General features: G+C 45.1%; 1 protein-coding gene across 2 annotated transcripts in view; it reads right to left on the reverse strand.

The window, feature by feature from the left end:
• Nucleotides 1-3201: 3201 nt before the first annotated feature.
• SPATA6 (spermatogenesis associated 6) overlaps nt 3202-15207 on the reverse strand; it is a 56873-nt gene continuing 44867 nt past the window's right edge. For both annotated transcript variants that reach the window (XM_068163900.1, XM_068163899.1), the window contains one exon: nt 3202-9654. In XM_068163900.1, the coding sequence (XP_068020001.1) occupies nt 9486-9654 (169 nt within the window). In that variant the 3' untranslated portion in view covers nt 3202-9485. The remainder of the gene's footprint in view (nt 9655-15207) is intronic.

The following is a 15207-nucleotide window of genomic DNA, read 5'->3' on the forward strand; positions in this document are numbered from 1 at the left end:
AAGTGCTCAAGGAGGAGTCTTTGCCATCATTGCCCCTCACTGCCCCAAGGTCCACTGCATGCAATAGAATAGAACAGAAGAAACCAGGTTGGAAGAGACCTTCAAGATCATTGTGTGCAACCTATCATCCAACACCATCCAACCAACTAAACCATGCAACCAAGCACCCTATCAAGTCTCCTCCTGAACACCTCCAATGATGGTGACTCCACCACCTCCTTGGGCAGCCCATTCCAATGGGCAATCTCTCTCTCTGTGTAAAACTTCCTCCTAACCTCCAGCCTAAACTCTGCAACTCTGCCTTTTCTTGAGTGTTCCCCAACCCTCAGACTCATGCATTTTCTTCACCTTTCTATGACCCAGTGAGCCTAGAATCATAGAATCAATAAGGTTGGAAAAGACCTGAGAGATCATCAATTCCAACCTATCACTCAACACCTCATGACTAACTAAACCCTGGCTTCAAGTGCCACATCCAATCCTTTTTTGAACACCTCCAGGGACGGTGATGCCACCGCCTCCCTGGGCAGCACATCCCAATAGCCAATAACTTACTCTGTGAAGAAAATCTCTTACAGGAGAGATGGATAATTCTACTGCCCCAGAACAGCCCCTCAACCCAAGTACTGGGGCACTCTGAAGAGCCTGTTTAAAGTCCTTCAAGGGGAGCAGGGAAGTCTGTGAACATCCAACTGTGCTAATTTCTGACCCAAGATCACAGGCAATGCCTGAACTCGGCTTCCTTCCCTTGTCCCAGATGCAATTTCCAACATTTCTGTGCATCCATCTCCATCACAGTACGGGGGGGCGGGGGGAGGTGTTATTTAAGAATGTGCCATCTGGTCAAAGGCTGGCATGAAGGTACTGGTGTTCCATTCAAGCACAGACCAAGATTTCATAAGCAAAACCCAAAATATCATGCAGCGTAATATTACAGATAAGCTGTCGAAGCAAGACCAGATGGCACCGCCACGCCAAGGACAACAAACAGATATTAAGTTGTCAGAGTACAAACCAAAGTCAGCCTGAGCTACTGAGCTCATGCCATCTCTGTGCACGACTCCCAGGAACAAGCTGTCCCAAAGACACTGCAGAAATGCTCCTGGAGAGGGCACTTGAACAACACGCTGTGAGCCACATGGTGTTCCCCCGCCCCCCAAACGAGGAGTCCCAGTGCCACACAAGGGGCCTGCGTGTGGGAGTGTGCCACAGGACACAGGCATATGCAAGACACAGGAGCAACTGCACTTGCAGCACTCAGTTCCCACACTGTGGGGCAGTTTTCTCTACTAGACTACTCCCAGGCTGTGTGGACAGCACTCCAGATTCAGCACTGGGATGGAGATCACTGGGGCCAATTCCTCTGCCCCCTTTCTGGTTTAGACTACCAAAGGCAGTGTTGTTTCAGAGGGGGGAGTGCTGGGGAGGGGTAAGGACCATGGTAACCATTTTGGAACCCCCCCCTAATTTTTGGTGCTGTTGTTCCAAACATTGAAGCTGCGTCCTGTAGCATCCACAAGAGCAGCACTCAATTTAATATGTGAGACTCATAACCAACTCACAGAGTGCAACAGTTCACATCAGTTGGAAGAAAGAAAAATTCTGCTGGAAGCACAGGCAAGTAGCAGTGTCAATTTTTCATTAACCTGCAGTCACTGTCTCTGAAGACTTACAGCTATAAGTAAGATTACTGTTATAATTTCTTCTTGTCCCTAAGGGGAAGGGGAGGGGGGGGGAGGGGGGAAAAAACCCCAACCCCCCTCTCAAAACTTTTAAGGTCATTAAAAAGCCCACCTTTAAATGGGAGGTAGCTTTAGTTTACTTCCATGTTTCAAAATTGAACCTTTGCTTCAGCCCCACATCAAAGCAGAAATGTCAGCTGCTTTGTTTCTACATCTTCCATGAAGCAAGTTCCAGCTCACACATGAGCTGAATGCCAAGTAAATAGATTTTCCCAGGGAACAAAGGCAGCTTTTTTTTTTGTTTGTTTTAAACATATGTAAATAGAGTCCCAGGAGCTGAGCTGCCTGTCACTTCAAGCAGGTTTATGCTCATGTCACTCCAGCTGGTTATTTCCTACCGACCTTAGGTCAGAACTGCAGAAGTTTCCCTCCCCTCTCCTCCACACATCCATTCCAAGCAGCCACTCCTGCCCTTTCACTCTGGCCTCACACCTCAGCAAAGGGGGAGCAGTTTAATACAGAGCCTTTGGGCTAGTTTCTTATTCTTTCTTTCCTGTTTGTTTTTAAGCTCCAGTTCCAGAAGCACAGAAATGCTTTGGTACTTTGTCACATTCACCAAAAATGGTTCTGAAAAGATTTCAGCAGATCAGATCAGTATCTGACAGCAGAAGGCCACTACCAATTAACAGCCTGGGCTGTGTTCCTACATAGCAGCAGTCCATTGCAGACTGATGGGTACCTGCTGGCCCGTGGTCAAAATTATTTGGGGCAGGGAAGAAAGAGGAGCGGAGTGCTAAGAAAAATCACTTCATTAAAAAGCAAACAAAAACAAACCAGGAGGGCACCATCACTCTGGAGATTTCTTTTCAGTGCCAGGCGTTGAAACAGGGGAGAGTTATTTTCCACAAAGCCAGAAGACAACAAAGAGGGACGAGAGGAATGATCCCTTCACGTGAGCATCTGCTGTTACTCACTGTTTCTCTTTTTCCATTCAGAGCAGCAGACCAATGCAAAATTAAAAGCACTTAGTGCTTGTCATTTCCAAAGGGCTCGGGTTATGTCTCAATCTTCAGTGCTCGTTTCGGGTGCAACAACAGGTAGCACTGAGGGATGCATCTCTCTACAGGCTAACACACAAGCCACAATTAAAGGAAAACCCTCAAGCAGACAATAAACCTCCGCTTGGAGCGGCTGAGCTGCCCTAACTTCTTGATCATTCAAATCACTCGAGGATTATTCAGTGTTTTCCTCTCCCTGCTTTTCCTTTTTTTTTTTTCCTCCCATCTCTTGACAAGTTTACAAAGAAAAGAATGGAGCAGAGCTTAGCTGCATTACATCCAATATGCTGCCTACACAAACGCCAGAGAAGCTAAATGAACCCCAGAACATATGGCACTCTGCTGACAGAGCTCAGAAACCGGTTCTGCATGAGCAGCAAGGAACATCTTGAAACGCACAAGACATATGTGTTTTAGGAAGAAGATTGAAGTGTTTCATAATAAACCAGGACAAAGTGAAATACAAGTGCTGTATAAAATTTTAATTAAAAACTGGTTTTACCCCTCAACATGAATATACAATATGCTTCCCAGATGGATTTCACATTTAAGTATTATCCAAACCAAAAAACCTAAATGAGACAAATAAAGCCTTCAAAAATGGCACAGAGGCTACAATGTGTGCAAACAGTGGATGACTGTGGTGAAAACAAGGCAGGCAGGGAAAGCAACCCCTTAGCAAATGTTTACTACTGGAGTAGGGAATGAAACACTTCCTACCACTATAGCTTTAGTAACAACACAATTAGCTAACCATTCAAAACTTCCAGTCAGGGTAACAATGCAGAGAGAAGCATTAGACTTCACCACCGCGCCGCGGTGCAAGGGGTGCTTTTGTCACGCGTAAGCTTCACAGGTTATTTTATACCCTGGCAATTCATGGTAGGCAGATGCATAAGGCATGGCATGCCATACAGCAAACCACTCTGAGAGTCCTCTCCTGCTTTCAGCTCCTCACCCCCACTTTGTGGGGGGCTCTGCTCATTTAATGGCATCTGTTCTACAAGACCAAAGGCCTGACCATGGAACAAAATTTTTGTGCTGCATCCTCAGGATCAGTATCACAGTATCACTTAGGTTGGAAAGGACCTCGAGGATCATCGAGTCCAACCTATCAACACAGACCTCATGACTAGACCATGGCACCAAGTGCCACGTCCAATCTCCCCTTGAACGCCTCCAGGGTTGATGACTCAACCACCTCCCTGGGCAACCCGTTCCAATGATGAATGACTCGCTCGGTGAAGAACTTCCTCCTCACCTCGAGTCTGGCGCAGCTTGAGACTGTGTCCTCTTGTTCTGGTGCTGGTTGCCTGGAAGAAGAGACCAACCCCTTCCTGGCTACAACCTCCCTTCAGGTAGTTGTAGAGGGCAATGAGGTCACCCCTCAGCCTCCTCTTCTCCAGGCTAAACAATCCCAGCTCCCTCAGCCTCCCTCAGTAAATTCTTATGAACCAAGAGGGATGCTGTCTTGCAACAGTGAGCTCCTTTCCCTGCAAGTGGAGAGAAGGTGACTCGGATCACCACTTCAGAAAGTGCTCTGCTAGGTCAGTGGCAATCACCCAGAATGGAATGGAAATACACATGAAGAAAAAGCACAATCTCCACATTGATCAAGCGAGAAGACAGACTGCGGTTCCTTTAGGTTGCCATCCAGACAAATTATCACTGCACTTCAGAGAGTTTCTCACTGAAGACAAACAGGGAACAAACTGCATGTCTTTGGCAAGCCAACATTGATAACAAAGGGAACTACAGCCTCATCTTTTAAAGGCTTTGGTTGATGATGGTTTGAATTCCACGGAGAAAGTGCTAGAAACCAGTGCAATCGATGGGGCTTGTGCTTAGTAGTTCACTGCATAACAGAAACAGGAATATCAGGTGATCCTCAGCACTTCCCACAACAGTGCTTTATTTGCTGAAACTGAAAGGAACTGAGCAAAGACCAGAGCTCTATCACCCAAACCAGCCATCATTTCTGTCAGTGAGGTAGCTCATTTTAAGATCACTCACAGAAGTACTGGTCTCCTGTCTCCCTTAGCTTCAATTGTTTTCACTAGAACCAAAACAACTAAGTTCCCTTGATTTGAAAGCCTCCTCAAATTTCTCAACCAGTAAACCAAATCTCTTGAGCTACTCTCAGCCCCCTGCTATTAATCACTCCATAACCACTTTTAACCTCGTGGTGTAGGCTTTCCTCTGATCCAGAGATTCCACGTTGCAAGGCTTATGCAGTTAAGTGACCACTTCACTGGAAAGGTAAGAAGTTTCTTGCATAGTTCAGTGTTTCAGAAAACACATTTAAGCTTAAATATTAGAAGGACAGAATTCTGTATTAAGCTTGCCTTTGCACATGGAGTGTAAAGGTAGAGTCCTTCCAACAGACCTTCACTGCTGAACCTGTGGCACACCACACAAGCTTTCCCACGGTCGAGGTGGGCACATCATCGCGACACATGCTCCTGGCAGGAGGATGAGAGCCAATGGTGAGAGGTGAACGGTGCTGATTAGTACACAGAGCAGGCAGCACTAAGACAGCAGGGTGACAAAACCAAATAAATAAATGTGTATTTGAAAAATAAAAAGGTACCCTGAGAGCCATCAGCTTGAGTAGATGAAGCTGGGTCATGCAGCAGAAAGAAGTTGAGTAGGATACCAAGTGTAAAGATTAGCTCCTGAAAGCACACGTAGTAAAGCAATTCATTATCTTCTTCAGCTGTCTCTTAGGTTGAATAGGTTTCTATCCTGATAAGATTAAGAGTTGCTTAATAATTGTCTGATTAAAACATAATAAACCTGGGCAAACTAAAATAAAGCCTTTTCAGTATCCCAGCAATGAGATGGGACTCTTCAGCCAGGCTTCCACAAAACAATTTCTGTGATAGTCACCTCAGGATCCCAAAGCACTTCACAGTCATTTAAGTAAGCTTCAATAGAGCACAAAGTCCCCCATGTTACAGCTGAGGTAACAATGAAGTTTAATACTGAGCAGAGTGAAATGTTCTGCTGTTTCATCCCCAAACTAGATTTCCCACACTTATAGGTAGCTTGCTTTCTCTCTCCCCCCCACCCCCAACTTTGGTAGCCTCTCAAGTAAATGTACAATTCCAACAGATGTTGCACAGCCTGAAGAGCATCACCTCCAAGCTCATCTTCATCTTCCAAGCTGCTCAGATTTGGAATATAAACACTGCTGCCCACCTATCTTACATAGCTGCTCCTACCTGTTCCCCTTACTCTAGCCGTCCCTGGGCCTCTTGTCCCCAGGGGATGCCTTTAAGCTTCTCTTCTTGTAGCTGAAAACTTAGATAAAGCCAATCATTAATTTGACAGTTTTGCCTTCAATCCACAACAGGTCAATGACTGAGTGACTCCCAAAGCAGTGGCCAAACAGCAAAGGATTTGCATTTCCACTGAACACAGGCAGGCAGTTTGCCTAAAGCCACCTCATGATCCTAAACTTGCTATCAAGTTGCTTGTAGGAAAGAGGGAAGGGAGCAAGTAGGAAGCAGTCTCTGACTTATTAAAATGAAAGTGATTAAAATACTGCAAGGATTGCACACTGCAAGCAATGCCGGATGCTGAATAGCATTTAGGGAGAATACTCCAGGGTTATAACAGCTTGGGGAGGGCAAGAGAGAGAGACAAACTCTACAGAAACCCACTAATTCACTCTTTATCTAGCTCATTATTTCTAGGTTTGAGTAGGCAGCCCTCCTTTAGGAGGTAAAATGGGGAGGGGGGTGGGGGGGAGAGGTGGGGTGTCAAAGCATCCCACTGTCACTAGCAGACCACTTTGTGGATGGCAAAAGATAAGGTATGAGCATGGAAAATGCTATTTAGAGCTCCACTCAGGAACCTAGGAATTTGCATTTGATAGAAGGGATTTAAATTGCATTGGAAGGCAAGGTGCACTAAACAATTACAGTTTATTACTATGTTGGTTTGCTGCCTGAACCCATACTTATCACATACTGCAGTAGCAACGGAGCAGCAGTGCTCAGAGCACTTGAGCTGTATGCATATTAATAGGGGGTTAGCTGAGCAAACAGGGAAGGGGCCAAATGCTTCTGAAAGCAAAGTGGCTTGCAGATTTTATGGACAGATTGGAGTCATTTGGGTCTTAAGTCACATTTCAGAGAAGTTTTCCATTAACCGAACCAGATTTCCAGGACAGCGCTTGGAAGGGAAACGCTCTTTGCTATATCGCAGCATGTAAACTGTGGAACGACTCTGACCCAAGAGAGAAACACATATCCTGCAGCAGCTGATTCAGAAAGACATTATACACATCATCTCCCCTCGCAGCTGGAGCAGGGCCAAAGATACTCATAGTCTGTTCGCTTCATTTGCTGTTATGCTGCATATGAAGGCTGGAGTGAGACTATTCATACTGGTCAAAATTCCCTGTATGGCACTTCCTTTTTTTCTCCCACCCAGTTTTCACCTTTGGTGAAAAACTGAAGGTTGCCATATTACCATAGGATTCTTTTCTTCAGCTAGGAGAATTAAAGAGGTATCTCTGGACTTGCAAACATAATCCTTTGGTTTTTTTTTCCACAGTGGCCTCCAAACTTCCTCATCCCCAACTTGAGTCTTGAATTCATGGCAACTTGTGCTGCCCATACCCAAAGAAAGACTCAGCATTCAGGCCTGCTTACACACTAAGCAGGCACCAAAATCTCCTATATTGCTGGGGAGAGAAAAACTGAACAGGACTTTTATGTCACAGAACCAGGTAAGGCCAAAGTGGAGCAGCCAATCTTCAGAAGACTAACTTTTACAAAGCTGTGATACTGGGGAGGGAAACACAGATAATATATAGAAGGAATATTGTGGGGTACCATGACAAGAGCACTGAATCTTATGGCTCAAACACAGACAGGAAACCACAGTAACCTTCAGATTTCAGCAGATTCATGCTCAACCAAGGGCTTGGAAAGTATTTCTCACAAAGTGCACTGCCTACTTGGGATCCATGTGAATATACCTACTGTCCAGAACTGCAAGGGGGAAGAAACTGCTCTTGTATGGGCCAATATGGAGTCAGAGGAACAGGCTGACGAATGAATACCAGGGCCCAGCAGCACAAATACTCCATGGCCACACCACCTCCAATGGCACAGCTTGGCTAAGTTTTACTTTTCACCTTTGGAAAAACAAAAAGAGTAAAGTAAGTGTACTGCTACTCCATGGAGTGCCTCAACACTTAGCCATAGCATAGGACTGTGCAACTAATGCCCTTTGAAAGCACTAATGTGCTAAATGGCATCGGGGACAGGAAGTTATCGGTGTTAATCCACTTCAACTGCTTTCATAGTTACAAGGAATAGAAATGTCTATATGCAAGACACTTCCTCTGAGAGTCCCCTTTCCTGAAGCAGAAGCACACAGCCTTTCAACATGCTTTCCCACTAGCATAATTGCTCACCAACTGCTCTCTCAAATCAATTATGTTGTCTCAGCATTAAAGGACGGAAGGCAGAGTAGACCAACTTTTTGTTTATCTATGCATGCTGGCAGGTTACAGTCATATGTTCTGCCATCTGTACTGCTAGCTTTATCCTTTATCCAATCATAACAGGTAAAATGGCATTGGTGTAACTGAATCTGTTCGCTCAGTCAGGGAAGGAGCCAGAACAGGCATTTGTTTTTTTCCCCCGTTCTGAAAGGAAGCAGGAGATGGACACTCTTGCCCTTTTAGAACATTCTGCTTCTCAATAGATGGGCAATATGCCCTGGTCTGCTAATGTGGGATCTGTTCAATGCAAGGCTGAAAAGGTTCCATCCCCAGGGAAAGCCTCGAACTGCCGATGAACATTTGGTGGCCTTTAGCAAAAACGAGGCGCTTTCTGCCAAGGGGATCCCTGCAGACTGGGAAGGACAGGCTCCAAATTAGGTGGGATTGTGATGCAGGAACTTCAGAAGGCCTGTACAGGGTGTATGAGAGGAGCTTGCTGAGTAGCTCCAGTCTTTCCCCCTCCACAAGCCTTTCCTATTCATATATATTTTTAATTACAAATATGTTGGCAAATGCCAGGGCTGCATTCAAGAGAACCTGGAAGCATTCAAACGCACAGGGTGTGTGAGGATGACCTTTCTTCAGATACAAAGGCTGCTGGGCTGGGTGAGTTTCTTTTAAAATTTGCCAGTATTAGGAGATTTGTGACTCAAGGTGCTTGAAACCACTTTGAAAGCCTGTCTATAGGTCAGTATCACAGTTTCTGCCCTTCTCAAAAATAAATAATTCAAAGGCAATTTTCAAGAAAACAATTCCCTTGTCCCAGATGGGACATTTTTAAATCAACACTCACAGTCACCTTCCTCTTCAGTCCCTCTCCCTGAGCGCTAGGGCATATTGCTCCTTGGGCCAGCTCTGTTTATGTTACTAAACAGCTTTAATTATTTAACAAGAATTGGCTGCAGCTGAAGTGGATGTCAGACAGGAATGCCCAGCAGACATCCTTCAAATGGCTATCTTTTCAGAGTCTGAAAGGAACACCACCACCTTGCTTACCCATGGAGGGGCTTAGCTGCTGTTTGCTTGGTTCTTTGGGTTTTTTTAGGGAGGGGTGGGAGGCAAGCAATGGGATGTTAACAGTTTCCTTTTGACAACCCAGACCAAAACCCTGTTTCTCCAAAGCCCTGCCCAACCTTAATCTCAAAAATAGAATACAAATATTTGTTGCATAAAAATAGGCTCCATTACAAAGATGAACACTGTGTATTTGCAGGTGAATTGCTATCAGGAGTCTAAAACAGTGCCAGAAACTTTCTGGTACATGTCTCTGTATATTTTCTCCAGACTCTCTTCAAAGATGGCTCTGCGAGGCTTCCCCTTGTATGCAGCTGCACACCTTGACCAGTAGTCACTGTTATCCAAGTGGGCAGTAGACTTCTGCTGCACTGGTAAACTGCCAACAGAAAGGAAACAGGAAATAACAATCAGATCAGGACAGGGAGGTGGAACCAGAAGCACAAACCCAGCAGAAATCCAAACGCAGAGCTGCTAAACGCCGATCACCTTTCACAAACTGAAGTAAAAGCTGCACTGCAGCTACTTGTGAGAAATGAGAGCAGCAGGTTATTCATCCCCACAGATTCCCCCTCGTTGATCTGAGTGCACTTGATGCTAACTCCCCAACAGAAAGAGAATTAATTTTTCAAAGAGCAGGCAGTAATTCTGCTTCATTCTGATCGGCAGTGTGACTAGGCACTGAGCCTGTGCAAGAGCAGCACAGTAGGATTTTGTTGTGTCCTTTGAAGGTTAAAATGTAACCACAAGCAGCTATTTCAATATGAAGACAATCCATCAGAGGTATATTAAATCACTGTGGTTGCAGCTGTAAAGTGCTCTATCGGAAGCATCTTGGATTAAGTATTCCACCAAATACATGACGATATAGTGGCAATCGAGTGTTCCTTCCCCACCCTGTCTTCTGTGCCACTGTTTTAATCCTGAGCACAAACAGAGTCTCATATTTCAGCTGCTTTGAGAAATTATTTCCTAGATCTGTGGAAGCCAAATTTATTCTCTGAAAGGCATCCCAAAACACTGACAAACCTGAACTCCATCTCTCTAAAACTTCATGACTATTTGCCTTCTCCTGAAGCTTTCGAACAGAGGCTAGTGTCGGAGAATGAAATTTACATTTGCCTGTAATAAAGCAGGAAGCCAGTAACTCCAAAGTCAGAAGCAGAAAATGACTACTTAGGTGACATTTGCCACATCTGCTCAGAGATTTAGGCACCTAAGACACTTTAAAATTAGCCCTGAGTTATCTTCAGCCTTCCGTGAATGTTCTTAGTCTGGGAAATGAAAGTGGAAATGTAAAGCTTACTGTGACCATCTTTGCTTAGGACATGGATTACACTGCACAGGGAAGCTTTATATTTTCTTCTATAATTTATTAACCTACTATGGTGTGGAGGGTTGAAATCACAGTATCACAGTATCACCAAGGTTGGAAGGGACCTCAAAGATCATCGAATCCAACCTGTCACCACAGACCTCATGACTAGAACCATGGCACCAAGTGCCACATCCAGTCCCCTCTTGAACACCTCCAGGGATGGTGACTCCACCACCTCCCTGGGCAGCACATTCCAATGACAAATGAATCTCTCCATGAAGAACTTTCTCCTCACCTCGAGCCTAAACCTCCCCTGGTGCAGCTGTGTCCCCTCAACATGAACACTTTCACCCAACATGAACTTTGCTAGACCAGCTCAGCTAGAAGCAAATGAAAGCTGTATTTACAGGCAAAACTTCCATCTACAGTGGAAAGCAATGAACATGCACAAAACACACAGTAGTTACAACATTTACAGATATTCACAATTAACAAACAACACAAGAACACCCCCCCTGGTCAAAGACCAGGAGAGCTGTCCATCTGCCCCACCCCCTGTCCCAAAGGGACAAAGGAGCAGAGAAAAAGTAGCAGTTAGACTTCACCAGAGCAATGCAGCCAAGGTCAAGCAGAAGCAGATAGTGTCCCTTCAGAGCATGAAGTGAGAAGAGCTCAGAAGAGGAAAAAAATTATTATAGAATAGAATTAACCAGGTTGGCAAAGACCTCAGAGATCATTGAGTCCAACCTATCACCCAACACCATCTAATCAACTAAACCATGGCACCAAGCACCCCATCCAGTCTCTTCTTTAACACTGATGACTCCACCACCTCCCTGGGCAGCCCATTCCAATGGCCAATCTCTCTTTCTGTGAAGAACTTCTTCCTAACATCCAGCCTAAACCTCCCCTGGCGCAGCTTGAGACTGTGTCCTCTTGTTCTGGTGTTGGTTGTCAGGGAGAAGAGACCAACCTCCTCCTGGCTAAAACCTCCCTTCAGGTAGTTGTAGACAGCAAGAAGGTCTCCCCTGAGCCTCCTCTTCTCCAGGCTGAGCAACCCCAGCTCCCTCAGCCTCTCCTCACAGGGCTGTGCTCCAAACCCCTCACAAGCTTTGTTAACCTCTCACGAGCTTTGTTTTGGTACAGCCAGTTTTATAGCAGATATTTCTCCAGTGAAATTGTTTATTGTTATCTTTGTTTCTCCTTTCCGCAGCCAACAGTGATTTATTTAATTTTTTTCTACTTTTTTCTGCTCAAAATCTGTAGCAAAATTTTAAAGGCATGGCCTAAAACTACCACATATGGTGAAACAGGTGCTTAAAACTTAGCTCTCAAGTTAATGTCAGTAAACACCTGTGACAAATGGAAATAAACCTTCCATCAAAGGACTCAAATATACTTCTAGCTAGCTGCATCAAAACACAAGGTTTTCACTTTAAGAAAGGAAAATGGTGAGGGAAGAAGGGGGAGATGCAGGATCAGTCTTCTCCATTTGCATCCCTAAGCTTGCACTGTCCCACGGAAAACAACAAACAAGGAATAGCTTTGGCTTTCAGATTTCTTCCATTCAGATACCAGGGTGATGCCAACACATACCACATGAAGCTGCAAGAAGATCTCAGCGTGGCTCCAGTATTAAAAAGAGAGGAAGGCCACTTTCACAGCTTTTCAAAGGAGCTCCAACATTTAAAAGCAGTCAATAACATGAAGCAAATGGAAACCTGTTTTTCATCCAGGAGAGAACTGCTTCGCAGTTTGGACACAATGAAACCAACACACCAAACAGCAAAATCAATAGAAGAGTTATTCAGGCTTGTGTTAAATGTAGGCAAGTCAACACCCTGGGGATCCATCAACAGCTGAAGTTTTACCTTCTCCCTTCTGCATTTCACGTCACCTCACTTCTGATGGAGAATTCTTAGGACAACAAATAAGCATGGCACTAGAAGCAGCACTTGTAACTATGCAACCAACAGCCCTGACACTCTTTTCCTTGGAATCCATTTTCTGCAGTCAGCCTTGTGCTTGTCTTTTCTTCTACTGAAAGCTTAATCTACATAGAGACACTCTAAATCCAACCACTTTCACTGCAGTACAAAAAAAAACCCCAAACCTCAAAAGCAATAGCAACATTCACAAGTTCCTCTCTCTGGTACTGACAAAGTCTTGAAAAGAGACATAGGCTTCATTTCCCCCTCTCTTTCTTTTGAGGAGGGGGTGTGTGTGTGTATGCACTCCCATTAGCCAGCCCTTGCACATGAGATACTCAGCACTGGTGTGGACAAAGACACAGCCAAGCTAGAGAAGAGTCCCTCTCCTGTCTCAACTGGAAAGCAGCTGACAACCCCAGCTAAGCAATCTGGGAATTACACTCACAAATCATATTAACAGCAGGATTTCTGCACGCAACTCCCTGCTCTGAAATACCTGTCATATGCTTTTGTTCCCTCATACATCTCCTTTAAGAGTCCCAGAAGTTCTTTTCTGAGTGAATCATATACTAAATATTTCACAAAGCACGGCCCTTTTCCTTACTCCCAGTGGTTCTCAATCATCTATCTGCTTTACTGCCAGCATTTGGTCGACAGCACCATGTCCTTCTGTGAACTCTGTCTCTGTCCTTGTATCCTGTTTATGAGCACTGTGGCAAACACTCAGCAATCAGACTGTCCTCGAGTCCTTTATGTCTCGCCCTTCGGTGAATGGGACTGCTGCTGCCGGCCTCTAAACCCGAGGAGCCCTCCCTTCCCAGCTTGAGTGCTGCATTTCATATCCCATCACTTCATGCTTCTGTAGTATTAGGGTTTGGAGAGGTTTTTTTCCCCTTCCATGGTCTGCCATTTCAGCATCCACCTCACAGTCCCAAAGCTGCCACAAAACCAAAACTTGCACTTTCTCTCTCCCAAACACATCCTACACAATTTAATTGCAGCAGCAGCTGTCAGGACAAAGGATAAGGGAGCAAAAAGGCTACATGGAGAATACAGGAGTGAGCACAGCTATAGAAATACTAACAGCTTCAGCAGCAACTTCAAATACATGTGAAAATGTGACTAACTAGATCCCTTGCAAACAGGTGAGTACAAATTACAGGAGGTTGTTTTTTTAAGCCACCAAATCATTAACTTTTTTTTGGAGCTTACTAATTGCAAGTAAAAGTTGAGTATGACACCCACATTGAATTACCCTCCCTTCAGTGGGGTACAGCAGTAGAGGAGCAAGATCAGCACTAGGAGGTCATGGCAAAGAATCTAGGATAGGATAGGATAGGATAGGATAGGATAGGATAGGATAGGATAGGATAGGATAGGATAGGATAGGATAGGATAGGATAGGATAGGATAGGATAGAAGGTTGGAAGAGACCTTCAAGATCATCGTGTCCAACCCATCAACCAATCCAACCCACCAAATCAACTAACCCATGTCACCAAGCACCCCATCAAGTCTCCTCCTGAACACTTCCAATGATGGTGACTCCACCACCTCCCCGGGCAGTCCGTTCCAATGGGCAAACACTCTCTCTGTGTAGAACTTTGGGCTGAGGGAAACACTTTACAGTAAGGGTGGTGAGACACTGAAACAGGTTTCCCAGAGAGGACATGAATGCACCTTCCCTGGAGGTGTTCAAGGCCAGGTTGGATAGGGCCTTGAATAACCTGGTCTAGTGGAAGGTGTGCCTGCCCATAGTAGAGGGGGGTTGGAACCAGATGATCATAGTATCATAGTATCAGTCAGGGCTGGAAGGGACCACAAGGATCATCTAGTTCCAACCCCCCTGCCATGAGCAGGGACACCCCACACTAGATCTTCAAGATCCCTTCTAACCCAAACTATTCCATGACTCCATGAGTTGGGAAGCCATTGTACAGAATATTGCATCATATTCAAAATAAAGCCTTCTTTCAACTTTCTCAAAACCTTTCTCAAGACTTCTTAAATTTAGCACCACAGTCCAAAGACTCTCTTAAGATAAAGGAAAAAAAAATAAAAGAAAAAAGTAGTAAGCCATACAACCCCAGAAGCATTTTTTATTATTTACTCCCCTCCACCAAGTACCTAAAACATAGAGAACACTCTGTGCATACATAGAGAACATCACTATTGAAAACTTCCCCTGAAAACTGTCTAGAGAAGGGCCACAAGGATGATCAGAGGGCTGGAGCACCTCTTCTATGAGGACAGACTGAAGTAGTTGGGGCTGTGCAGTCTGGAGAAGAGAAGACTCCTAATTGTGGCCTTCCAGTGTCTGAAGGGGGGCTACAAGAAGGCTGGGGAGGGATTTCCAGGATATCAGGTAGTGATAGGACTAGGGGGAATGGAATGAAGCCGGAGAGATTCAGGTTGGATGTGAAGAGGAGGTTCTTCACCATGAGAGTGGTGAAGCCCTGGAATGGGTTGTCCAGGGAGGTGGTTGAGGCCCCGTCCCTGGAGGTGTTTAAGCCCAGGCTGGATGAGGCTCTAGCCAGTCTGATGTAGTGTGGGGTGTCCCTGCCCATGGCAGGGGGGTTGGAACTAGATGATCCTTGTGGTCCCTTCCAGCCCTGACTGATACTATGATACTATGAATTCATTTGGTGTCTTTTAAGTAGAATATTCAAATAAAATCCTACTC

The sequence above is a fragment of the Melanerpes formicivorus genome, unplaced genomic scaffold (genome assembly GCF_026170545.1).
Source record: "Melanerpes formicivorus ecotype bairdi unplaced genomic scaffold, bMelFor1.0.p_v2 SCAF_75, whole genome shotgun sequence".
NCBI classification, from domain to species: Eukaryota; Metazoa; Chordata; class Aves; order Piciformes; family Picidae; genus Melanerpes; species Melanerpes formicivorus.